We start from the raw sequence: 27,904 nt of genomic DNA, 5'->3' as shown, positions 1-27,904 counted from the left end.
TATTTGTTTTTTCCCGGACCGCAAACTATTTATTCATATTTTGCCAGTCCGCAAAATGTTAATTTATCCATATTTTGCAATCCACAAATTATTTTTCTTATTTTTTTTCAGGTCCGCAAATTATTTCTCTCATTTCCACCGGTCCGCAAGGGTGAGGCCTGAGAGAAATCGATCCTCCAGAGCTTTTTGTGCGAGTCTCTCTCCGATGGAAAAGATTTCTTTGGATTTTGGAGAAGGGGCGAAATTTATTTTTGGTTTGGCGATAATTTTTGGTGACGAATAATATTTTGGCGATGGTTTCGGAAAAAGAATGATTGTTGGAGGTAAAAGTTTCAGTTTGTAGTGATCATTCCGTGATAATGTTACGTGTTGTGAGGATGGCGACAGGCTTTCTAGGGCCGCTATTAAAGGCCCCGGCCTTTGTAGTGTTGTTGTTATTGGCCGCGGTGATCGGTCCGATGGTTGCCGAAGAGTTTTCCCACGATGCTGGTAAGTGATGATTGATTGATTGATATGCCATCGATAATGCGTGTATGAAATTGCTTCCCTAAATGGAGATCGTGGGGGGGGGCCCATATGAGGGGGGATAACTGGAAGGGCTTTAACCTTAGGACCCTGGATATGACTTTTTTTACGATAAATTTGATTACAGAATTTTCCGCTAAAAGTACTGCCCTTGGGCCCCCACTGAATATCCAAGCATCGGGTCCCTATTTCGATGATTTGGGGGCCCCCAATGAGAAATTTTCATACTTTCAAAATGTGTCTTTAATAATGAGGTTAAAGTTAACAGAGATAAGTTGAAAATTTTTCAATTTTTGTTGTTCATTGGTGGATTGAAGTAATTGTTGAGTGCGCCTATTTCTCGCGTGGGCAAACGGGGCACTTGTACAGGACCCACAAATTTTCAGGGCCCCCGAAATCGGCAGATTTTTGTATATTTCATACACGGCCCTCATGCCCCTCCCCTTACCCTGCTTTCGCCTCTATCTCAAAGAAAGATTCCCCCAAAAAAATTATATTTGCCCAGGACACTGATTGTTGGCTGCTGAATTTCTCGAAAACTTCGCAATTTTTGAAAGCATTGTTGAACGACCACTTCTTTCATGTTATAACTGAGGTGTGAAATAATTTCCTCACATAAACATTGTTAACTTCAAAACATTAAAACGCATTAAACGAACAATTAACAATTGTTATAGTACGGTAAGTAATGGTAACAATGGATAATTATTAGTAACAATATTAAACATTGTTACGCAACAATGGCTCTTTTTTTTGTATTTGTTCCATCAACAATCGAAAGAAAAGATTGGATTTACACGTTTCGTAAAGAACACCTAGCATAAAAAAAAGTTTTGGATTTGGTATCGGTTTGGAATTTCCTTTCGGAGATGCAACAATATCGCAATCGCTTGACAACAATGGTCTTCCAACTACGTTTTCATGAATGTCAGCTGTCTAAATGACCGATTTGGGTGTGGAAAATTACTCTTTAAGCTATTACACAATCACTCAATTCCCCAAATTAAATTTTGTCCATGGATGTCCTCCAATCCTCCACCAGAGGCGGATTTATGGTCTTCCCGTCTGTGAGTACAAACATGGTGCATACTGGTCTCCGATTCTCCGTGTTGGCGCCGTTACGGATTGGTTAAAAAAACATGAATTTGGACCCTGTGAGGCCAATGCTGGTCACTTGCAGATCACTCTTTTGCTCACTCCCATGCTCACACGCACTCTCTAAGTCACTCTTTTAGTCTCTCACTGACCTGGTCTCACTCTATAAGGTCACTCTTTTAATCTCTTACTGACTTTGTCCCCCTGCTCCCTAAATCACTCACATGCTTGGAAACTCTTTAAATCACTCTTTTGGTTGCTCACTGACCTGGTCACTTGCAGGTCGCTCTTTTGCTCACTACCATGCTCACACACTCCTCTAGGTTACTCTTTTCGTCACTCACTAGGGTGTGTGCCCTAGTCCCTCATTCTCGATGTCAGTGTTTCTCAACCGCCCGGCCCTGACATCAGTGTAACCCGGGCCGTTAGTAATTCATCGTTTCATTTTTTTCCGCATGTATTTCCTCATTAGTCGTGTTTATGTCCGGGCCTTCCGCTCAAAAAAGGAATTCGACCGGGTTGCGGGATTCTAAAGGTTCAGAACCACAACTCTTTTGATTGCTCATCGACCTGGTCTCTGGCTCTATAGGTCACTCATATGCCTGCAGACTCTTTCGGTCACTCATTGACCTGCTTTCTTGCTCTTTAGGTCAATCTTTTGTTTACTCTCATGCTTGTAAACGCTGTTTGGTCGCTCACTGACGTAGTGTATCGCTATCTAGGCAGAGACGTATTTACGTCTGGGGTCATTCCAGTATTACGTCAGTATTGATAGGGACGGAAGGGTTTGGGATTTGCTGGGATGGCAGGGAAGAGGGTGCTTTTCCTAGTTTGTCGGCACCTGAGGTAAAGGTTTGAGGTGGCGGGCCGCATCAGATAACACCGAGGGCCACATTCGACCGGTGGGACATGAGTTCAGCATGTATGTCGCTTAGAGGATGGATCGAAATGGATCGAGTTCTTGACCTTCAAATAGCATCGAAATCAGCAGAAATTTCTTATGCAGTCGAATCCCGTTATAACGAATTCCAGGAGACGGGAGAAATCACTTCGTTATAACGAAATTTCGCTACAAAGAAATTCAAGGTTTTTGCATTGATCCCATGTAAACTTATCTGGGGATTAAAAAGTGTTCCTTAAAACGAGATTTTCGCTATAACGGTGTTCGTTAAAACGGGATTCAACTGTAATAGCATATAAAGGTATTTTCTTCCTATATTTTAATCATTACTATTTTTTAAGTATTTTTTGCATAAAAAAACGAATTTGTGATCGTCTCTGGGGGGGGGGGGGGGCTTAGGGAGGCTCGTACCCCACGTGTGCGTTAGAAGGTGAAGGCAGGGCTGACGAAGTTTTTCCTGACAAGGGGGGTTCAGATTTTTACTGACTTTTGCTGACGGGAAGGGGCGGGGGGTCAAAAATGGCTAAAAAAAACCGCTGACGTAATACTTGAATGGGCCGGGGCTAACGAAAAAGAGCCCCGTGAATGGGCCCTTCAAGTATTACGTGAGCTGTCCTACCCTTCTCGTACTCTGCTAATTTTCTTGACCACTCGTTCCTCAAATTTACCACCCCTCAGAACTTGCCACCCTGGGCTATATAGCCCGACAATAGCCCCCCTTTCTGTAAATACGCCTATGTCCACCACTGGTATCCATCCACATAGAAAAAAGGTTCAACTCCAGAGATTCAAGAGTAAAGTGACTTTACCAGCGACCACCACCATCAATCAAGGACCGGTATTTCTTGTGGTAAGAGATACAGACGACAACAACACAATCGTGCCGCCATTTTTAAAGGCACCTGCTGGGAGGGCGGGAAAAGTTATTTTTTTCTGTTATATTATTAAAATATTTATTTTGTTTTCCTCTTTCTTAAAAACAGGCCGATCACCATCATCATGGGTTTTGTGATCGTTGCTGCTGATCGGCCGCAAAAACTTATCTTTCTTGTTTTATTTTTAATTTTGGCTTTTCTTACCTTCGTAGTGATCCTTTGCAGGTGCTCTTCCTTAGAACGAAAAATTCTTCTCTACGGCCGTGAGTGTTTGATTTGGAAAGATGATATACGAGCATAAATAAGGTGGGGAAAAAAAATACCTATACATGATACAGCAGGGGCAGGGATGTCTTTTCATTTCCAGAAAATCATTGAAAACGGTGAAAAACCAGTTAATTCTAGAATGTTAATGAAAGAAAGAATTCCTCGATAAAAGGAATAAATAATTTCCGGATTGATGAAAACATAATTCTAGAACGAGTGAAAGAAATGATTCTAGAACGAAGGAAATGATTATAGAATGAATGGAAGAAACGATTCTAGAATGCATGGAAGAAACGATTCTAGAATGCATGGAAGAAATGATTCCAGAATGAATTGAGGAAATGATTCCAGAATGAATGGAGGAAATGATTCCAGAATGAATGGAGGAAATGATTCTAGAATGCATGGAAGAAATGATTCCAGAATGAATGGAAGAAATGATTCTAGAATGCATGGAAGAAATGATTCCAGAATGAATGGAGGAAATGATTCCAGAATGAATGGAAGAAACGATTCTAGAATGAATGGAAGAAATGATTCCAGAATGAATGGAAGAAATGATTCTAGAATGCATGGAAGAAATGATTCCAGAATGAATGGAGGAAATGATTCCAGAATGAATGGAGGAAATGATTCCAGAATGAATGGAGGAAATGATTCCAGAATGAATGGAAGAAACGATTCTAGAATGAATGGAAGAAATGATTCTGGAACAAATGAAAGAAATATTTTTCTAGAACAAATGATAGAAATATTTTTCTAGAATAAACAAAAGAAATAATTATAGAATAAATGAAATGATTCTAGAATGAAAGAAATGATTCTAGAATGAAAGAAATTATCCATGTGTTGAAGACCCCGGCCTTAAACCATTAAAACATAGAGATATTAAATTTTGAATTATTTTTCTTAAATACTGTCGATTCCCGTTGTAACGGACTCCCAGAGACCAGAGAAATCGATTCGTTACAACGAAGTTTCGTTATGAAGGAATTCTAGGTTTTTGGCATTGTTAATATGTAAACTTATCAGGGGGATTAGAAAAGTGTTCATTAAAACGAGATTTTTTGCTATAACGGTATTCGTTAAAACGGGATTCGACTTAAATAGATTTAAATTTGGGAATCGATTGATGAAACATTTTGAAATGTTCCAAAAAAAAAAAGCAGTTATTCTGTTCTTAACATGAAATTCATGTGTAATCACACGCAGCTTTTCTGTAACGATTAATATCAAAAATGGAAACTGATCATAGAATTTTATACATTCTACAACTTTATCATAAAAAAGGTTGAAAAAACGCTTCCATGATGGTTCCTGCGTGTTATTGAATGAGCAAATTATGGCTTTTTTGCCATGTTTTCCCTTTCAGATAGAGCGTCTCGTGTTCAGCAATGCGTAAGTTTAGCATCATGGGGGAAAATGATAAGAATTTGTTGGAGATATTTTCCAGTTTCATTTGTGGGACCTGGAATAGCCTGGAGGCGGTAGGAAATTGTTCCCTGAAAAAAAAATGATAGCAATTTTTTTTTTATGTGGATATGTTTCTTAATTTAACGTGCATTCTCTACATGTGAATATTGGAAACTTGTACTTCGAGACTGTGTGACTTTTTCAGTGGCGTATTAATGGTTGTTGGCTGAAAAGGACCTGGACCCAGTCCAACAGCGACACCAAATCGTTGAAGAATTTTCAGTTTTCAAATGTGAAATATCTTTCATTAATTTGAGGACTTGATTTGATAATTTTTTTTTTGTCGCACCACGATCATTTTCTGCACACGAGGTCTAATTAGACCGGGACCTACGATTTATTGCTGATTCCGAACGGCAGCATTTTTTATATACTCAGCTAGTTGGTTTTTCTGTGGTCGTGTCACCGTTTCTCTTGTAACCCTGCATCAGGAAAGTTTCTGACAAGGACGAGCCGGGTAGAGAACTCACGACACCTCTAGACACATCCTTTGGTACTTAATGCGAGTATCTTATCTACCTGGGCTACCGCACACGAGGACTTCATTAATTCTGAAAATGCATATTACTACTTCAATCGATTCGTAAATTTCATCAATTCCGAAATTATTTCTTTTATCAATTGCGGAATTATTCCCCCCCCCCCTTTTTTTTTACTGATTCTGAATTTCCGTCAATTCGAATTTATTTCTTTTATCTCAATTCTGCAATTATTTCCTTTATCAATTCTGCAATTATTTCCTTTATCAATTCTGCAATTATTTCCTTTATCAATTCTGCAATTATTTCCTTTATCAATTCTGCAATTATTTCCTTTATCAATTCTGCAATTATTTCCTTTATCAATTCTGCAATTATTTCCTTTATCAATTCTCAAACAATTCCTTTTATCAATTCTGAAATTATTTCCTTTATTAATTCTGAAATTATTTCCTTTATTAATGCTGAAAATATTTCCTTTATTAATTCTGAAATTATTTTCTTTATTAATTCTGAAATTATTTCCTTTATTAATTCTCTAACAATTCCTTTTATCAATTCTCTAACAATTCCTTTTATCAATTCTCTAACAATTCCTTTTATCAATTCTGAAATTATTTCCTTTATTAATTCTGAAATTATTTCCTTTATTAATTCTGAAAATATTTCCTTTATTAATTCTGAAATTATTTTCTTTATTAATTCTGAAATTATTTCCTTTATTAATTCTCTAACAATTCCTTTTATCAATTCTGAAATTATTTCTCTCAATAACTCGAAATTTTCAGCGATCCGAAATTATTTCTTCGATCATTTCAGAATTTTGAGAAATTCCGAAACTGTTTCTTTGATCATTCTGGAGTTATCAGATATTCAAAAATTTTTTCTTTAATTAATTCGGAATTTTCTGAAATAATCACAATGACAAAATGATGTTAAAATAATCAAAATGATTAAATAATGTAAAAAATAATAAAAATGGTAAAATAATGTAAAAAGTAATCAAAATGATAAAATAATGTAAAAATAATAGAAATGATAAAATAATATAAAAGTAATCAAAATGATAAAATAATGTAAAAAATAATCAAAATGATAAAATAATGTAAAAATAATCAAAATGGTAAAATAATATAAGATAAACAAAAATTGATCATATGGGGTGGTTATAATCAAAGTTCCCATACTCGGTAGTTTTTCTCAAAAATTACTTATACAAATACAGCCAAATTTTTAGAATATTAGACCATTGGAGAGAAATTAAATTTATGAAATAAACTAGCTATAATACCCGGCGTTGCCCGGGTTTTCTTCAATGAGGCTTTTTTGGATCACGTGATATCTCCCTCTTTCTATGAGGGACATGCAAACCGTGTCTAAGTAAACCAATATGGCGACGTCCTGCGCGACTCATAAAAGAAATAAATCTAAATTTAAAGAAACGTAGAAATGAATAATCCCCCCCCCCTTTCTTTTTATGGGTGTTAGGTATTTCGATTCCCTCCCCCTGAACTTCAAGTTATCTATTTCTGCCTGTTTGAGCTTCCAAAAATGCTTAATTAAAGCTGTGGAATTTTTTCGATGCACTTTACGGGGCCCAAAACTAATTTTAAAAACATCCTAAACTATATGAATTTATGCAAATAAATATCGAAAGACAATACGAAGACATTAATTTTCATGCTTGAGAAGATATAAATAAAAAGTTGAAATCAATGTCATTGCATGGATATCCAACTCAAAGTAGGTCCGGCTAATTACTTCGTATTTAATCTCCTGGGCTTCGTATATCTATCTCTAAGCGACCTCAATATTTCAAAAATCGAGATTTCAATACAATTTTTAAAATTATTGATGTGACAGAAAACCCCACTAAATTTCCGCATTTATACAATAGAATCGGCAATTATAACACTGATTTCTAGGAGGATCACCCTTTTCCTGACCCTCAAAGCGATGCTGTCTATTCCAAAAGCCTCATTACTGAGAATATTGAAAATGTGGCAAACCATTATAAAGGCATAAACTATTATACATAACTGGCAGCATTAATGAAGTGACAAACCATTGTAAAGGCATATGCATGTCTGAAACGCATTGCTAGGGAACCACGGTAACCAAAGTAAACGTTCGGAAAGTGATTGTTGAGGCCCAAAAACCATTGTTGCCGGACAGTTTTTTGCCCATTTGGGGCATTTGCCCTGCTCTGACGAAATTTTAAAGTAGCCTAATTCGGGTCCCATTTGGTACATATGCAAATTTTGGCAACGATCGATCCAAAATTGTAGATTTGTATAGAGAACACACACACACACACACACACACACACACAGACACACAGACACACAGAAAATCAATTTTATATATATAGATAAAGAAATAGTTAAATTTTCAAACCACCAGGGGGCAAAAAATTGGCGCTTTTCAATCGAATTTTCCTTTTCCCCCATGGACCATGCAGCTAAGTTTCAATATACAGTTTGTATATACTAAGTATCTCAATGGAATACGTTCTCCACACAAAACGGGCGCTACATAGGTAGTGTCAGTATACCGACGGCGACGGGAGCTACATTGATCTCTTTCATAGTAGTGTCAATATACTGAAACTACTCAGACCTATATAGCGTCCATTCGGGTAGACGTATTCCATCGAAACTTGGTATATGCACCATAGGAAAATGTAAAATGCAATAAAAAAGCGCCACTTTCTCACCTGGTGGTCGAAAATTTGACTTTTTTTTTTTTATTTCAAAGATCTCTCTCCCATGGTCTCATTAAGGTATCCTAAAAAATTTGGCTGCATTCGGATAAGCAGTTTTTGAGGAAAAACTACTCAGAGTTCGGGAGTGAACCTTGATCATAATCACCCTGTATTTGGTGCAACACAAACCAAAACCTTGCTTATCGGAGAGACATTTTTTTTTCTGCCGTGAATCATTGCTGCTCAATTTCTTCACGTCAAGCGAAATTTCGATACCCACCACGTCACGGGCCGACATCTCCAGAAATGGAATCAAAGTGAGACGAGCCACCCACGCTATCCACGACAGACGATGAATCATCGAATTCGATTGATTTTCTATAAATTCAGATCTAGGAGAAGATTGGAAGTAGCGCGGACATGCGGTCTATCGAAGAAGAGGAGGTCACACCCAGTGTCACGTTCCAGATTCGCTCTCAATTCCGATCAATGGCTGTCAATACGTTGTCTTGTTGCACGTCTTATCTCTTCCTTTTTCTCATTTTCCCGATCTCTTTCTCTCTCTCTCATCTCTTTTTATCTCGTCATTCATTCTTGCCCAATAAGCATCCTTCGGATCATTATTATATTAGTTGTAACATAATAACAATCTTTAGCTTCCGCGTGTCAATAACAAATTTCATTTCCCCCCCCCCTCCCTGACGATGAGACTCTTCCTCAAAATGGAAGGACGGAGGGGAGGGGGGAGGGGAGAATTAGCCATCATATTTCATGATGAATGACGAGTGGAGTCTATATAAAATGTCTTCATTTAGAGAGGGACATAGAAATTTCTCCGACGTGATAACACGTTCTTCTAGTAATAATTATGCCAGCACCCGATGACTATTTTGATGGCGAGAATGAAAGGTACCGTTGCCGACGTCCGGTCATTAAGGGGCCGTTCAAGTATTACGTAAGCAAATTTTTAGCCATTTTTGACCCCCCCCCCCCCTAGTCAGCAAAATTTCGTCATCAGCTCTGCCCCTCTGAATCCTAACTCATATTTTCATAAAGGGTGGTGGATGACGTAAGCCTTATCCAAACTCCCCCCCCCCCCTTGTCATCAAAAGTCAGCAAATCGGAAACCCACTTCCCCCCATCGATGATGGCGTAATACTTGAACGGCCCCTAATCGACCTATCGTAGGGGGAGGGGGGATCGGGAAATTTCGCCCCGGACATATCGCATCTAGCATTTCACCTGCCCTGATCGCATGAGTGACTGACTGCGTGAGTGACCGTTAGAGTAACCGTATGAGTAAGTGAGTGACCAAGTGAGTGTACGATTGACTGTACGAGTGAGTGAGTGTACGATTGACTGTATGAGTGAATGAGTGTACGATTGAGTGACCGTATGAGTGACCACATAAGTAGGTGATCCACTGTGTGAGTGAATGACCATATGAGTAAGTAAGTGTGAGTGACTATATGGTTGAGTAAATGACCACATGAGTAAGTGAGTGCATGTGTGAGTGACTATATGGTTGAGTAAATGACCACATGAGTAAGTGAGTGTATGTGTGAGTGACTATATGGCTGAGTAAATGACCACATGAGTAAGTGAGTGCATGCATGAATGACCAAGTGAGTGTGTAATCCACTGTGTGAGTGAATGACCGTATGAGTGACAGTGTGAATGACCGTATGAGTGACCAGTGTGAATGACCGTATGAGTGACAGTGTGAATGACCGTATGAGTGACAGTGTGAATGACCGTATGAGTGACAGTGTGAATGACCGTATGAGTGACAGTATGAATGACCATGTGAGTGATCATATGAGTAAGCAAGTGTGAGTGACTATATGGTTGAGTAAATAATCATATGAGTAAGCAAGTGTGAGTGACCATATGGTTTAGAAAATAATCATATGAGTTATCAAGTGAGTGACCATATGAGTGAGTGAGTGACTGTATGAGTAATCAAGTGAGTGTGCGATTGACTGTATGAGTGACGAAGTGAGTGATCGTGTGAGAGTAAGTGAGTATCAGTGTCTGTATGGTTGAGTAAATGGCCATATGAATGATCAAGTGAGTGACCATTACTCACTAGGTCACACATGTGGTCAATCACATGGTCACTCATACGGTCACTCACATGGTCACTCATACGGTCACTCACTATGCCATTCTTACGGTATGTTCATCTTGAATTTATGCTTTTAACCTTGCCTTTTCTGAATTTCTGCCACCCTTCTTTATCCTTCTATGAATTTTTTGCCTCCCCTACTTCATTCTTTTCTGAACTTCTGCCTCCCTTCTATATCATTTTTTAAATTTTTGCCCCCGTTTTTTATCTTTTTCTGAATTTATGCCTCCGTTGTTTATCCTTTCCTGGATTTTTGCCACCCTTCTTTATCCTTTTCTGAATCGCCCCCACCCCATGTTCTTTCCTGAATATCCTAATCTTGCTTCATTTCCCCATTGGAACTTCTGTCTTTTCTTGAATTAATGTTTATTGCCCTTTTCTGAATTTCTGCCCTCCCCCACCCCCGCCTTTCTCCGAATTTAAATATTTAGTGATGGGATAACATCTGCTTCTTTCAAAAGAAATAGAGTATAGATACCGTCTGTGCTTACATAACTTTCTCTCTGTCCGGAGTCTGTGAGTAATTTTTCTGATTGTGGTATTTCACTTTTTTTCCGGAAACGTGTAATCTTGTGTTTCGTGGTTATGATGGTGTTTTCTCATGTTTTTGCAGGTTTCGATGCCTCGGAGGCGTGTGAATTCGGTCACTTACCGTGCGACGATGGCCAATGTATAATGAGGAAAGGCTGGTGCGACGGGCCTCCAGATTGTTCCGACGGGTCCGACGAGCTGTACTGCCGTAAAAGGAGTCCGTTCGACAGTAAGAATGACATCGACGCTACCTTTACTTAACTTTACCCTGGTACACCACCGGTCTACTGTTATAGGGGACAATAATACTGGTTTGAAGTAATGCGTATTGGCTGGTTTTTTTTTTGTTTTTTTTTAAATTAATTTTTATCCTTTCTTGGCTCAAATAGAAGAGGTAAACATCAATGGCTGCCAGAAGAGCCTACATTTCAGATGTGAGACGGATGAATGCATCCCGAAAGCTGCCAGATGCGATGACATGCCAGACTGCTCTTCTGGGGAAGATGAAGAAAATTGCGGTAAGAAGTCAAGTTGTGATTCTAAAACTAGATGGACCCCAAGAGGTTCACGGTGTTTTTTTTTGTGGAGGTGTGGGGTCGCGGCTCATAGAGGTGTCACAACCTTTGTCAAGGGCGTCACCACGAGCTGAAAATATAAATTTGTGTACCTGTTTATGCTTTGAAGTGGTTCTTTTATAGGTAGAGGCATCTGCCAAACTATTCTGGGGAGCCACAGATGAAAAGGGCAAGGGTGAGTGACAAAAGTTGAGAACCACTGTGCTAAACCGTAATAAGTTCCTTATAGTACAGAAAAGGTCTCTGATTGGTCAAACTAGTTTAAAATATTATGGGGGCCGGGGTGCCCATCGTTAAGGCAAAGGGCCTTAAATGATGAAAACCTATTTACCTGTTGGAAGTTTTCCACCCATACCGGTCCAAAATAATTTTTTTATTGGGTCGTTAACAGTTTGTGACACTTTTGTTAACACTTTTTCTTTACCTGCTTTTCTCAACTAGCATTCCACGGAACTCGGGGGGGGGGGGGTAATCCCTGAGGCAGTATCTTACAAGAAATAGTATTGAATATTGGTTCAAATAGTTAATCATTATTCGTAATTTCATGATTCCCTTCCAGATTACTACTTCGAATACGGCTTCGATCCAACACCAGAGGAGACCACCCTCAAAGAAGTCCCGACAACGCCTAGCCTACGCTGGGAATCCAGCAGCATCACCGAAGCATCTTCGGCCGCGACGACGCCCCATCAGCAGCAAGAAAAGACAGTAACAGACGACTACGATGACCAGCAGGGCCGCGGTGACGTTCGTCTCCCATTGCTGTCGTCCTTACCTTCGTCCGCGGATTCGCTCAAGATCGGCATCCGGCACATCTTGGACGAAAGAGACGAGCAATGGGGATGGGGCAGATCGACAGCCAAGATGGCCGTCGCCCTGTACCTTGCCAATCACACCTACTTCGACACAGACAATTTCGAAGGCCAGCTCAGCGCGAAGCAGTTGGAGGTTCGTTTAGCCGTCGATCTAATGAAGTAAGAGCCCGTTTTTTCTAAGCACTTCACTGGAACGATAGGTTTGATGAGCAAATCTCCAAAAGTTGTCATTGTCTTTCTCATTCGACTTACTAGAAATGACGAATCGCCCCTGCGGTTGCCCGAGCTGGCCCACTACGTCCACGCACTGCTGGTAACCTGCCACAACCCGAGGAACTTCTACGGCGTGAACCTGCTCAAGCTGCTGCGCAAGGAGATGTCCCACAGGAGGACCAAGAAGCTTTTTGTGGCTCCCATAGTGTACTTGGCTCTGTGCAACGCCGGAGACGGCAGCAGCCCGGATGCACAGGTCATCAGGAGGATGAAAAACATGGCTTACAGGAGGAGTCAGGAACAAAGGTGGCTTGGTAAGTGAAACATTGACATTCCTCTATTATAGAACCCTATCACGTATCATACGGACAATGTCACGTGACTATAATACATGCTTCAATCCACATTGAAACTACTCTCACCGGACTTTTTTCATTATATTCGAGAAAGGCCTACCTCCCCACTCCCCACCACCACCAGCGTAACATCAACCAAAGTACTTTTTTTTTATCGGCTTATCAAGGCCTATCCACCCAATATCAATGTCCAAGAGAGTGAGGGTAAGCGTCCAGATTAAATCCAAATCCAGTTAGGATCCAGACCTTGATGTCAAAGAACTTACTATAAGAAAATGGATAAAATGGTGCGAAACTGTATGAATGCTATTCTAATTTTTGTGCCCAACTTGGCACTCTGACTCGCTTAGAAATACCAAGCGGGTGAGATGGCGCTCTGATTCGCTTAGAAATAAAGGACAACCAAGCGGATGAGACAAGCTGCAAGACGGGCATAGTTCCGATAGACGGATGCCTCTGTAATTAGTTTCTTCTGATGTCTCGCACAGTCTTAATAGCACTATGGGCCTTCGGAAAATGATATTCTGAGGCCCTTATTTCGCTAAAAGTACCTGACTTCCAGTTTGCATACTAACTCTCAAAAATCGAAGTCCTCATTAGGTCTAAATCTCGTCATCATGTGCCCCCCCCCCCCCCATACACTTAAGACCCCGGCTCCAGAGCCGTGTCCGGTTAGATCCAATGCATTGAGAAGTTCTGGTCTCGTAGTGATTCTAGCCAATTGAGCTCACTAACCAGTGCTTTAGCTGGTAGCCAGTGGGATCCCCTAATTAATTCTTAAATATCTTTATTGATTTTGAATGCTTATCGATTCTGAAATTATTTTTCTCATCAATTACGAACTTTTATTAATTTTAAAATTATTTCTCGAGTTAAAATTTTTAAAATTATTTTTCTCGCATTAGTTCTGAACTGCCATAAATTACTTTTAAAAAATTATTTCTCTCATCAATTCTGAAATGGCGTTAGTTCTGAAATTATTTTTTTCATTAATTCTGAAATTATTGGTTTCATTAATTCTGAAATTATTTGTTTCATTAATTCTGAAATTATTGGTTTCATTAATTCTGAAATTATTTGTTTCATTAATTCTGAAATTATTGGTTTCATTAATTCTGAAATTATTGGTTTCATTAATTCTGAAATTATTTTTTTCATTAATTCTGAAATTATTGGTTTCATTAATTCTGAAATTATTTGTTTCATTAATTCTGAAATTATTGGTTTCATTAATTCTGAAATTACTTGTTTCATTAATTCTGAAATTACTTGTTTCATTAATTCTGAAATTATTGGTTTCATTAATTCTGAAATTACTTGTTTCATTAATTCTGAAATTATTTTTTTCATTAATTCTGAAATTACTTGTTTCATTAATTCTGAAATTATTTTTTTCATTAATTCTGAAATTATTGGTTTCATTAATTCTGAAATTATTGGTTTCATTAATTCTGAAATTACTTGTTTCATTAATTCTGTAATTATTTTTTTCATTAATTCTGAAATTATTTTTTTCATTAATTCTGAAATTATTGGTTTCATTAATTCTGAAATTATTTTTTTCATTAATTCTGAAATTATTGGTTTCATTAATTCCGAAATTATTTCTCTCGTCAATTCCGAAATTCTTGGTTTTCATTAATTCTGAACTATCGCAAATCATGGAGTTGTTTGTTACAATTAAATTAATTCTCTCATCATTTCTGTGATTTGTCATTGATTTCAAAATTATTTTTCTCTGATCTATTCAGCGACGAGAGTGTGTGTTCGACTCCGAAAGAGGATTCGTATTCTTGTTTAAAACATTCCTCTTCGATAAGAACACTAAAAGAGCGCCATATAGTGGATTTTTCCGTCAAAATTCAGATCTCTGACATTACTTATCCAGTAAATATGACCTCTGTCAAAGAGTAAAGGCGAGCAAGCAAACTCTTTCTTTTACACTGACAAGCAGACTCTTGTCGACAGGACACTATTTAAAATAATACAACGTTGCAATAAACAAGATTGCGGTGAACTACATCCAATGAGATCAGATGTCATCGAATATATATCATCCGATGGCAAACAGAGGAGGAAAAAAGAAATCGTGATTTGATGCACGTTGCTCGAAAAGAGCTCACAATGTCTCCACGATTCATTAATTGCCTGGGCATTGAAGAAAAATGACGACGTGACGAGCATCTCGTGGCGTGAGGTTGAAGACATATCATCAATTATAAAAGGATTCGATTCATCATCCATTGGCATTCATTAATGGTCCAAATGCAAATTACTTATACAGGGTGTCCCAAATTGTTTATGGAAACTTGTTAATTTTCTTGCAAAGTTGTTAATTGTAAACTGGAGATATCTCTGCAACTGTTGACATTAGAGAGACACAAGCTTTCAAAAACAAGTTTTCAAATGACGTGCAGTTACTTTAAACCCCCTTTTACGATCGCGAACGTAATGTCGCGTCCAAACGCCAGTGGAATAAATTCTGCGTTTTCTATCTTCTCTCTTCACCATCGTGGAGCTTTGTGGTAACCCTATCCTCTACGGAAGTTGCTTTTTATTTCCCTCCTTTCTTTCTAGACCCCTGTTAATGATGATTTTTTCCCACACATATAGCGTATTTTTATGCTATATGCATGTAAGAGCGGGAGAAAACTATTAGGGTGAAAAGGATTTCAAGGAAACAGTTATTTTCCGGATATACTGTTTCCTTGATATCTCGGGCTGAGAAAAAGCCATCAAAGGATTGTTTTGTTCGATTAGAACGTGATGCGAGATGAAACTACAACAATTTTTAAGAGCCTACAGTATACAGGGTGACCTGTAAGGGGTCATTCAAGTATTACGTCAGCATCGGGGGGGGGGGGGTTCGGATTTGCTGACTTTTGATGACAAAGGGGGGGAGGGGGGGTTGAAGGTTGCTTACGTCATCAACCACCCTTTTTGAAGATATGAAATATTCTAGGCTGCTGACGAAATTTTGCTGACAAGGGGGGGGGGGAATCAGTGTTTTGCTGACGGGGGGGGGGGTCAAAAATGGCTAAAAATCTGCTTACGTAATACTTGAATGACCCCTAAATGCTAATGAACCCTTTATCTCATCAACAGTGTGTCGTAGAGGTATATAGTTTCAGTTTAAAAAATGCTCAAAGGGCGTTCAAAAATTACCCTGTACTAGTTTTGAGAGTGAAAATACGGTACAGGGTAGTGTGCAACAAAATAAAAAAAATCTAAACTTTTATACGGTCCCCCTCGTCCTCTAACCTTCAATTAGAGAGTTTTTGTCCTGCACCTCCCGAGGCAACCAAAAAAAATTCCATGTTTCCATTTTTAATATTATTCACCGAGATATTCGAATTCGAAAATCGGAGAAAAGTTGGGGGAAAGGACAGCATATAAATGAGGGAAAGGAGCGTCGTGTCCGTTCGTTTTTTTTTTTTAGCTGTTCTTTCATGACTTTTCTCCGATTTTTGAATTCAAGTATCTTGGTGAATATTGCACATGGAAACGTGGAATTTTTTCTGTTGGTCTCGGAAGAAACAGGACAACAACTTCCTGATTGGAACAAGGGGACCGTATAATAATTCAGATTTTTTTTTTATTTTGTGACGCACTGCATTTTAGCTCTCAAAACTGGCACGTGGGTAATATTTGAGCGCCTTTTGAACATTTTCTTAAACTGGAATCATACCTCTACGGTGGACGGTTGATGAGATAAAGGCCGCATTAGCACTTGCTGGACACCCTGTATAAAGATTGAAACTTTGCCGGGATTTATAAATGGAATCCCAAGGCTTCTTGTTTGGTATCTGCTATTCAAAGAAGGTCACATCTTTATACCTGAAGTCCAGCACCAGTTTAAAATGTAACTTTGCTTGATGTTATGCTCTTTAATGAGACGATGCATCTGGTCTGAAACTCATTAATTTCAACTCGTAGCTGCAGAAGTTGTTTTCTTTCTTCCAAGCACAAAGCAGATTATTTCTTCTAAAGTGTTACAGTCCTTAAAGCATTTAAGCATGACTTTCATTTGCTCAGACCCCTTATAAAATTTATTGGCGGGGGAACACAAATGGACTCCTCTCCAAGGTTCCGGAGCCTATGGTTCAAGAATCCTTGGCTGTAACTGGATTTGTACGACCAGGGCCACAACTGGGGGGGGGGGGAGCAGGCGGGTCTCGTGCCCCGGGGGCTGGACCCGAGGGGGCGCAAATTTCATTCTGAAACCTCTCCTTCAACATTACAACGGGACGTCAAAATGCTCGCTTGCCCCGGGTGACCAAGCATCTAGTTGCGGCCCTGTGTATGACCCATATCTAGGGAATCCCTCGCTGTAACTGATTTTTACGACCCACCTCTTAAGCTTCGTTTGTGTCGCGATCCATAGGTTAAGAACCTCTGGGTTACAGCTTTGATCAACCCCTAAAGTCCCACTTCCCGACACATTTTGAGAGAGATATAATCCAACACCGCCATTTTTTTTCCAACATAGCTGCAGACCATTAAAAACAAAGATCATATGTCATCGAATATCTGCGATGAGACTCTACTTTTCTTTCCAAAAAAAAAAAAAAAACCCCAGAAAAGTCGTGATTTGATGCACGTTGACGTGGCGTTCAACACGAATCCCCACTCCAACCTCATCAATGTGTTTACGGATCCACGCCGATTATATCATTTTATAAGCATAAAAGAAGCATCAAACACACAAAAAATCGACGACGTGACGAGCACCTCGTAACACGATGACCAAACAAAAAAAAAAAAAAAACTAATCAATCGATCAATAAAAAAATAAAAGAGGACTGGATTCATCATCTATTGGCATTAATAACTTGCAGAAATCCAAGATGTGGAAAAAGATCCACGATCCCGCTACAAAGACCGGATAAAGATGACTACTACAAGTTGTTATATAAGCAGCGATGACCACTTGACCTCTCTCTCAAAGACTTCTTCTTTCTCATGTTGCTGCTGAATTCGTGTCTCAAAAAAAGAAGCCATATCAGATCCAATCATAAACAATTTCTCTCTCTCACCCCCGGTTTTTATTCCTTAAGAACATTGAACAATTTATTGTTCTTGTTGTTCAAACCGGCCATCATTGAACCGGATGCTTCTTCCTCCAAGACACTTGTTTTTCTTTCAAAATAGCAGGGTCATACTGTATCATCCTTATGGACATCCATGTGTCAAATGTGAGTGAAATAACGACAGATAAATAAACAAAATTACCAAATGGGGGTCGTCTCGAGGAATGCCGGGATATAATTAATGCCATCAAAGAAGAAGATCTTGTCGTGTTTCTTAGTTCTAATATTATTATTATTATTCCGCGAAATCGTGTGTGTATCGAGTTCCACATTACTTTTTTGGTTTCGTTTGCTGTGTGGAACGAAGATGGGTTCCACACAAGCCAAAGTGGTTTCTGATGATGATGATGATGATTAAAAATAAAGATTGTCATAAAGGACGCCTTGTTCGTGCTTGGGATATCTGTGTCGGGTCTCGATGTGAGGATCCTGTGGTTAATTAGGTTCGGATGAGATGAGATGTGTGTGTGTGTGATGGCTTATCGTGGTGAACGGCTTTCGGAGGAATGCTTGGTGGAAAATTTTAAGGTCTCTCCGAAAATTGTCTGGATTAGTGGTTTTTAGATAAGGCGGGAATTATGGAGAGGTTTGTGGCAGTGATTACGGGGTGGTGGACTGAGCGGGGAGGTTTGCAGCTTAGGATTAGGACGGCGGCAAGTTAAAGGGATTGGTGGTCAAGAAAATTAGAGATGGGGGGGGGGGGGGGAGTGCGGCAGAATCATAAATCCGCCTCTTTCTGGGGGGGGGGCAGGTCAGTGAGTGGCCGAAAGAATGACCTAGGGCAGGGGTGGCCAATTTCTTTCTGTTCGCGAGCCAACATAATGGTCAGCTATAGCGTCGCGGGCTTATTAATTGAATTGCATTATTTAGTTATTAAATTAATTTCGTCACTAGAAATAAGAAGTTTGTAAGCAGTTTGTTAATCAAGAAATCTGCTGTTGGAACCGGAATAGTTCAAATAATAATCACAAAATTTAATTTTTTTCATAGTACTTTTACTTTGTCGCAGGCCTCAGAAAATCACTTCACGGGCCAGCTGTTGGCCACCCCTGACGTAGAGTGTGTAAGTACGGGAGTGATCTAGAGGGTGCGTGAGAGTGGAGAGTGACCTATAGAATTTGCGAGTGGGAGCGACCAAGAGTGTTGAGTGTGCGAATGGTTAAAGAGTGGGAAACCACGTCAGTGAGAGGCCAAAACAGTGACCTGGTGTTAGGGGCCAGGTCAGTGAGTGATCAAGTATGTGTATGTAAGTAGGGGGAACCAAGCAGCGCCTACTAGAGATAGAAGGCCTCCGCAGTCTGCTTGTGACGTTAGTAAGTAGTCCATTTTTCCTCAGAATATTCAGGGGAAAAAAATCCGTTGTGAGGAAAAGAAATGATCGGGCTCAGAATTGGCGATTTCTATGCCCCACATCCAATCACTATACGGTATTTGTGAGTCAATCAGGAAGATTCTACGCCAAAATTAGAAGAAACGGAATAGGATGTTGTGTCTCAAAATGTGGCAAACTTGCTAGGTAGTCTGTGTGAATGACGTTTATGGCAAACAGTGCAGAGGTCTTCTATCTCTAGGAGGTGCTTAACCACGTCAGTTAATAACCTAGAGAGTGCGTACGCATGTGAATGGTCTAAAGCAGCGTGACTTAGACGGGACATATTTACGGGGGGGGGGGGGAAGGGGTTAAGCGGACTATGGCTTAGGGCAGCGAATTGAAGGAATGAGTCGTCGGGTGAAGGGCAGCAAAAAGTTTCTACAGGCCGCAAAACCATAAATTCCGTCTCTAGTGATTGATATTTTTTCTGAAAGATTCTGCAATATTACTGATGCTTGTGTAGATCTGTAATTTACGCTTGTTTGTTCTGTCAGATACGCAAGCGTACGCTCTGCTGACCATCTCGTGCTACAGCCAACGTAACAACACGTCACCGGAGTGGAATCATCTGAAGCAGGACGTGTCGAAGAATCTGACCGAATGGCAGTTGGGCGACGGAAGTTTCGGCAGTGTTTACAGCACTGCGCTAGCGCTACAGGTATGTCACGTATGCCATAAACCTAAAGGCAAAACTCACATATACTCTTGCTTCGACTTTGGTGTTATTAATTGGTATGCCGCCCCTATATTGCGTGCTCTTCTTTCTCCTCCGCCCCACGAATAAACCGGTTGCGATCGAAGCTCCACAATTCTCTTTGATTTTCCTACCGTCGGTGGGTCGTCCCAAGCTTGACGTTTGTCTAGTGCGCCTTTCCCTGACTGAAAGCCGTATATATTGATGAAAATTTCAGCAAACAATTCAAGGACAACAAACAGCACGCGTATGTAGACGAAACAGAAGAAGCCACCGACTAGCCTAGCAGGTTGCCTGTCATCACGTAGGCTACTCGCGAGCTCTTAATTCGTGCTTGCCTACAATTGCACGAATGAAAGCCATTAATCGGTTATTCGTGATCACCCAACACCAGTGCCGTCTTAACGAATGGGCCCACCCAGGCACGGCCCGGGGGCCTCAGGAGAAGAGGGGCCTCACAAAAATTAGAATTAGTTGAAATTTTGGAGAATGTGCCTGGTACGGCCTCAGAAAAATCACTTGGCCCGGGGGCCCATGATGCTCTTAAGACGGCCCTGCCCAATACCATTTAAAGCTGCAGGCCTCCACGCGAAGCTCGTGTCGTCTTTTTTTTTCCTTTCTTTCAAACCGAGCACAACTCAGGTCTATCGCCATGGGCAATTTACTACCTACGGAGTTGTGCCAGAAGTGTAAGTGTGCGCACCTAACAGTCTGAGCGAGTATGATTTTTCAGTGCTGCCATCTATATTGCAGACGTGAAGTGAGTGAAGTGTTATGATTTAATATTTATATAATGTTTGTAGGCCTGCTGCTCTCTGTGACAAGACTTTTTAACGGGGCGATCAGGCTCGAATTTTGCCTTGAAGTTGGCAACCAGAGAAAACCAACTTCAGCCGACCACCACTGTGGTGACGTTGGGGGGGGGGGGGTTGTACCCGGGACCTCCCGATGCGTGTACATCACTATGATCACTCGACCACTATAGCGACTTCGTGTTGTCACTGAAGAAGATCTCATCTGACCTGTAGCCATGTACTACAAAAAAAAGGGATAAATATGGCGAATGCGTCGGCCTGCTATATCCAATAGCTATAGGTGAGATGACCTTCTTCAGTGACGCCACGAGCTTCGCGCGGAGGCCTTCTACTATAGACGGTGTTGGATCACCAGCATTTATTAAGGGTTGGGGGGGAGGGGATACGTGCACGTGTTTCCTACAAGAGGCTATTTATGATTGTAAGCATTCTTAATTTCCAACAATTGATTATTCTTGATCTCCAACAATCGGCTATTCGTGATTGAACACATGTTCGTTACAGCATACAATCAGTAATTCTCGATTCATACAATCGTTTGTTCGTAACTGATCATTAACGATTGCAAACAACAAGTTATTAGTGATTGACCACAATCGTGATTGTCAATAATAAATACATAATTCATGACGGCCCATTTATGATTGATTATCGATTATTTATGGTCGTAGATAATCTGCTTTCCATGATTGAAAACTTGTCATCATAAAAAAAACCACATTCGTGATTACCCACAATCAAAAATGTATAAATTGGCCACTCGTTATTGCTAACAGCTTGTGGTTCACGATTGATAATTCATGACCACCGATAACACGGTTATTAAATCAATCACTCGTGATTATCTACAATCGTTATTTATCACTGACCATCCGTGAACACTATAACAATCAGTTATTATTGATTGGACATTCGTGATTGCCCACAATCCGCAGTGCAAAACATGATTACAAACAATCTGTAATCCATAATCGATGATTACCAACAATTAATCATGTGCAATCACCCATCATATACGATAGTCAAATATCGATTATTCATGAAATAATCAGTAATGATCCAAAACGAAAAAAAAAAATTATTCAAAATAATCGATCATTTTCCCGATTATCGGTTTCTGATTATACATCAAGTAGTGACATGGTATCATATATGACGTGAAAATTAGGTCATTTACGCCTTAATGACGTCCATAATGAATTTTCCATGCAACGCATCCCTCCTCCTGCGTACGTGCTTGAGTCCCGTATATACGGGAATACAAGCCCCCCTTTCACACACCCCCTCCCCCCAAATACTTTCTCCATGTCTTGGAATCTGTTCAAAATTACTAATAAAATTACTATTTTCATGGAAATGAATCATGATTTCTGGCTGATAGCGTTTGTCAATTGCAATTTATAAAAATAATAGTATTCAATAATATAGATATGCATTTTCCATCGCCATTTTCTCTTCTTAAGGCATTGATAGCGGCCCAAGAGCAAGGTACAGAGTCGGCGAAGGGCCGGGCGATGACCTACCTCAAGCTCAAACAGAAATGGGACGGTACATTCGGCAGCGAAGTCGACAACTTCTACACGTTGCCGGCGCTGAACCTGAACAGCATGGCGTCCATCAGCAAACGCCACTGCAAATCCATGCCCAGCTCGACTCTCAGCACCGGTAAATACTGTATATATATCATGTTTCACTGGTATTTTGCACGTATGTGGGTTCCACTATTCCGAGACTCCATGCCATGTTCCCGTTAATCTTTCCAGAAGCCAGCAATAAGGGTAAGAGGGGCAAGAAGAAGACGAAGAAACTCCACGTCCACTACTCGCTGTGGATCGGAGGTGGAGACAAGAACGAGATGCACACCATCACCCTGACCCTACCACCGCATTCCAATTTCCTGGACGTCATGGAAGCCGCAGCCAAAGCCAATCCTAAATACAAGTACGGGTCGCATAACCCATTCAATTAACAGATTTTATACACATCACTATTTTATTTCTGAAAAAAGGGCCGGATTGATTCTCTGTATTTCCCCCTAAACAGGCACGACATTTGGATGGGCAACAGGGGTCCGGTTGTCCAATCCATCGCTGGACGATCGATAGACATCGAGAGAAGCTTGTACTGGACGCTGTACCGCAAGGTACCGCTGCCGTTCCGACCGCAGATCCACAACGCCACCGCTACCACGGCGAGGTTAAAACTCCTCGGGGCGACGAAGTACATAAAAGGTAGGCACTCTAATACTTTAACCTTTTTGGGATCATTCAAGTATTACGTCAGCATCGATGGGTGGATTCCGATTTGCTGACTGTTGATGGAGAGGGGGGGGGGTGAATGATGCTTACGTCATCAACCACCCTTTATAAAAATATGAAATATTCTTAATGGCATCCTGAACTGTGGTTTGTGAGCACCTGAACTAACAATCTCCCTAGTGATAAGTCTCCTAGAGAGCCACTTTAGTAATTTGAAAATGTTTCGTGGATCCTTCAAGTGATCTAGAAATGTGTTTGGGCCGCTTAAGTACTCTCGAACTGTGCCACGTATCATTCAAGTGATCCGTAATTGTGCCGCGGATCACTTAAGTAATCTGGGGTAACCTGAGTGATGTAGATCCACACTGGGGGGTCACTTAAGCGCTCTAAAACTGAGCCACATGTCACTGAAAGGATCTCTAAATGTGCCACGGATTGCTTAAGTGTTCTGGAACTGTATCGCGGGTCACTTTAGTGATCTGTGAATGTGCCACAGGCCTACTTGTGTGGTCTGAAAATGTGCTACGGGTCGCCTAAATGCTTTGGAATTATGTCAAGGGTCACCTAAGCGATATGTAAATGTGCCGCTTAGTTCATTTTTACAAAATTGTGTTTGAGGGGGCAAGCCACTTAGATAACCTCCGGACCAAATTTGGTCCACGGGCCAGATTTTATATTGAATTTATTAAGAGATTCATCATTATATGGCTTAGAGGGTGGGTCACAATGAATTTCTTAAAAGAAAATTTTGAGTTCTTACCCTTCGAATAGCACTGAAATTCACAGAAATTGATTATATTAACATAAAAAGGTATTTTCTTTCACAATTTTGGTTTTTTTTTAAATATTTTTGAATTCAAAATATGATTTTTTGATCGTTTGATGGGGGGGAAGGTCACTTCGTACAGTCTCTGATCCCACCAATATGTGATAAGAGGTAGGGAGGCAGAGATGACGGAATTTTGCTGACAAGGGGGAGGGGGGTGTCAAAAATGGCTGAAAAAAAATTGCTGACGTAATACTTGAAAACTTACTGATTCGGAAAGGAAAGTCATATGCTGTCCGTCAGGAATCGAGTCCCAAGCCTCTTGTAAACCGGGCAAATGCGTTACCCATATACTGCTCAAGTAGAGACATTGAGAGACTACTGATGCCTCTACTACAGTACCTAATGCCACAATTGCGTGAAATAAGGAAGGCAGCAGGGTCGTGTCTCCAGTGGTGTATATGGTAGCGCACTTGCCCGGTTTGCAAGAAGACCTGTATTCTATTCCCGGTGGAGACCGACCATATGACTTTTCTTTTCGAGTCCGCCTCAGCTTAGCTCTCTGTGGTCCACTCACATTAAAACGTATAGAATTTTTTTTATATAAGAACGGATGTAAATTGGTGCTGTTAGAATATTTTTAATTGAAACAACTCATAAATACACTGATTTATAATTAATTAGAGTGGATGTTTTAATCGGCTAAAATGGTTAGTTGAGGGTACCTTAATGTACAGTTTGCCTTTATTTTACCGTTATTTACAGATGAAATCTTGTAAAGCTAGATTCTAGCAATCGCAGCAATGGAATCTAAACACAAAGCTGGTTAGATTCCATTTGCTGCGGTTTTATAAATCTCCGCACACGTAAAATTTCAGCAGTTGTCAAAAAATGACACCGACAAGGAATCAACTCCTTCTAGATTTTTTTTTTTTAAAAGTGTACTTGTTTTATTTTGTACTGAAATGACACTGAAAGATGTACTTTCTAAAATATGTATAATGGGGTTTTTTTTTGACTGAATTTGCCATGTACAGGGACGTCGGAAGTGTTTCGAACCTGTGGGTGCTCGTCTTGAGTTCTATGTAGGAAATTTCGATTTCTGAATCAATTCTGTGGGTGCTCGGACCTGTTTTACAAACTTCCGTGGGTGCTCGAGCACCCATAGCACCCCCGGCTCCGACGCCACTGGCCATGTATATTCAAATTTTACACGAGACCATAGAGCAGTAGTGCGCGAACCGTGGATCTACGCATTACGAACTGGGGGGAGGGGGGTCACGAGAGATTCTCCAAAATAAAAACTCCCAAACAAGAAATTTATTTTTATTTAAAAATGCGTCAAAACTAAAGAATGCATTTATTTAGCTGAGCTAATTACCATGTATCACACAACGCAATTTCGTCAAATTCTACCTGTACAATAATCAATATATCGGCTCCGTCGTGCCAAAATCACGAATGTGCAATGTCCTTGCAAAAAAAAAAAAAAAAGAACGTAGGAGATATCGTTTAAATGTTTACTCTGTACCCATGTTATTCTATGGAAGTTATTTTCCTAAAATGTTTTGTAGCATGTGTTTCAATAGGAATACGCACTCGAGTTTCAGGCACAACTTAGGTAGCAAAACAAGGTATCCAAACACCTGATAAAAAAAAAAAGAAGAAAAATTGTACATTGGTGCTTCTGGCATGCGGCGGACGATATCAAGTTAGTACTTTTACAGGGTGACTTGGAGAGAATCACCCGATTTCAATACTGTGTATTTCTTAAAAATTAAAAGCACGGAATAGAATAAGTAATATGTGAATATACGGGGGAGGGGGGGGGATGTGTCTACGTTTTATTAGCGATTTTTGTTAATGGTCGATTTCAAGTGTAGAATCATTTTGAAATCGGATGAATCTTTTTTAATCACCCTGTATACGAAAATCACGGTCCCATACACCTCGCTGTACTTCCATCTTGCAGAAAAGGTCTATTTCTCGAATGTATTGGGCTGAGAAAAAAGCCGTCTTACTCTCTCTCGACACTTATATGTTCTTGTTTACACAACACCACCTATAGAGCAAGGCCTCCACACGAAGCTCGTGACATCACTGAAGAAGGCCATTTTACCTATTGCCATTGGATATAGCAGGCCGACGCATGCGATATCTTTACCTTCTTTTGCAATATATCCAATGGCAATACGAGAAATGGCCTTCTTCATTGACGTCACAAGCTTCGTGCGGGGGGCCTTGTCTTGGTTTACACCGAGTCTGGCATATATAAATATATTTTTCCTCTTTCAGATATCCGTAAACTCCATCCGAAAGACGGCGAGCATCTAGCCTTTTGGCTCAAGCCCTACTATTAGCAGAGCCCCATTTCATAGAGACATTAACCCGATATTGAAGGAGGAAGAACGTCGAGAGTAATTGGACAGAGCTGTGTTCCTCGAGGAGAGCGTTAAAAGGATTTTTCGGACACATTCCGTGACCTTGAAAAAAAAAATGACCGCAGCATTAGATTATTATAACGAGTTATTTTCATTAATAGGCATCCTGATGATTATCAGGTGACCATGGATTACAATTATGGTAATTATTATCTCACGAAGATGATGATGATGTGCACGATTACATTCACAAATTGATTGATTGAGCCTTTCTTCCAAGATTTGATCTAAGGAAACGAACATGCGACTGTGTTGGTGCATAATCCAGGAAAACACGTGAGCATTATCTCCCCCCCCCCCCCCACCCTGTTAATAATAGCTTCGTTTTTCCTCATATTTAGGATGAATTAAGTGTAATTTCAATGATTCATTTCTTGCTAGGTTTCATGTGAAGTTGTGTATTTTGTCTTTGTTATCTGTATAATTCCAGAAATGGTATTTATAGTCCGGTCACCGCGACAAGAGACTTAGCCATGCCTTTTCTGTGAAAGGGGTTGATACTTCACGGACACACGCCATTTTCGTAAGAGATGGTTGCTATTTCGTTATACACGAAGAGTTGCGTGTATTCTTCACGTTTGTAAAATAACGTTTTTCCTGTATTGTCACCAAATTTTTCTCTTTTCTCGCCACTCAGCTGCTGTGCGTCACAGTTCCTGATTCGTTGAATGTACTTATCACGTGACGTAGGCGTGGCAAAGTCTTTTCTCGTGGTGGGTGGACTGTAACTGTAGGAGGTAATGATTGTAACGGTACCGGGATTGGTTTAAATTCTTATTTCGGTATTTAACGGGTTATCAAAACAAAAAATTATAGGGCGGAAGTTTTTCGCCAAAATTGTTAGCCAATGTTATTCGTGTAAGACCTATTCAATTCCCGAGTTGAATTCCTTCGAAATTTCGCTATTTAATCGAGATGCAAGAAAACTTTAAACTATCAACTGGAAAGCCCTGCTCATGTGCTCCAAAATAAAGCCCTGCGTAGGTTCACAACTTGGACAGTCAGTGTTCAAATCACGTGGGAAGATTTTCGCGGGGGGTAGTGTTCGAAACATTTTTGTGATTTTTTTTTTTTGTCCCTTTCATCTGTGTAAGGCTTATATATGTAATGACCAATGTCCGAATTCTAGGCATCACGTGGAGTGGCCGGCCATTTCACCAACTGGCTAGACTTAGGACATTGGCAATATCAATGTACATAATATTGAATTGTAGATGCACTGGACTCTGAATAAATTGGTCGTTGAAATATGTCGTTGACATTCATTCTGGACATGACTTTGCGTTATCACGTTATCCTTAAATATTCCTACAGCGTTTTCCTGGATAAGTGAGGAATTTGCCGAAAGCCCATAATCTAAACCAAAAGGGTGTTCAACCTTCAAGAGAGTGCGGAGCCACGTCATTGATTCGAAAACCTAGTTTCAGGCCACTTCACTGAGCGAATTGGAACAACACCGCAGAAAGTTTAAGTGATCTGTGAATATGCCGCGGGTCACTTGAGAGGTAATTTGAGCTAGATAGGAATCCAG

At 40.1% G+C, this 27,904-nt stretch overlaps 1 protein-coding gene across 1 annotated transcript; it reads left to right on the top strand.

Annotated features, from left to right (window-relative positions):
* Nucleotides 1-353: 353 nt before the first annotated feature.
* LOC149079700 (cobalamin binding intrinsic factor-like) lies at nt 354-27,623 on the top strand. The gene is made up of 10 exons (XM_089240307.1): nt 354-489; nt 11,061-11,207; nt 11,368-11,496; nt 12,113-12,527; nt 12,624-12,895; nt 19,894-20,057; nt 22,372-22,573; nt 22,672-22,849; nt 22,952-23,139; nt 26,228-27,623. The coding sequence occupies exons 1-10, from the start codon at nt 360-362 to the stop codon at nt 26,290-26,292; spliced, it is 1,890 nt and encodes a 629-aa protein (XP_089096433.1). The 5' UTR covers nt 354-359; the 3' UTR covers nt 26,293-27,623.
* Nucleotides 27,624-27,904: the final 281 nt, after the last annotated feature.

The sequence above is a fragment of the Pholcus phalangioides genome, unplaced genomic scaffold, assembly GCF_987345545.1.
Source record: "Pholcus phalangioides strain wild (caught in Gottingen) unplaced genomic scaffold, Ppha-v1.0 ptg000012l_1, whole genome shotgun sequence".
Taxonomy (NCBI): domain Eukaryota; kingdom Metazoa; phylum Arthropoda; class Arachnida; order Araneae; family Pholcidae; genus Pholcus; species Pholcus phalangioides.
This window is presented reverse-complemented; position numbering and strand designations above follow the sequence as displayed.

What these genes read in the sequence shown, in the direction of transcription:
- LOC149079700 (XM_089240307.1), top strand. Translation starts at nt 360, where the DNA reads ATGTTACGTGTTGTGAGGATGGCGACAGGCTTTCTAGGGCCGCTATTA. An exon ending in AGAGTTTTCCCACGATGCTG is followed by an intron (nt 490 to 11,060) that starts GTAAGTGATGAT and finishes ATGTTTTTGCAG; the next exon opens with GTTTCGATGCCTCGGAGGCG. An exon ending in TCAGGAACAAAGGTGGCTTG is followed by an intron (nt 12,896 to 19,893) that starts GTAAGTGAAACA and finishes TTGTTCTGTCAG; the next exon opens with ATACGCAAGCGTACGCTCTG.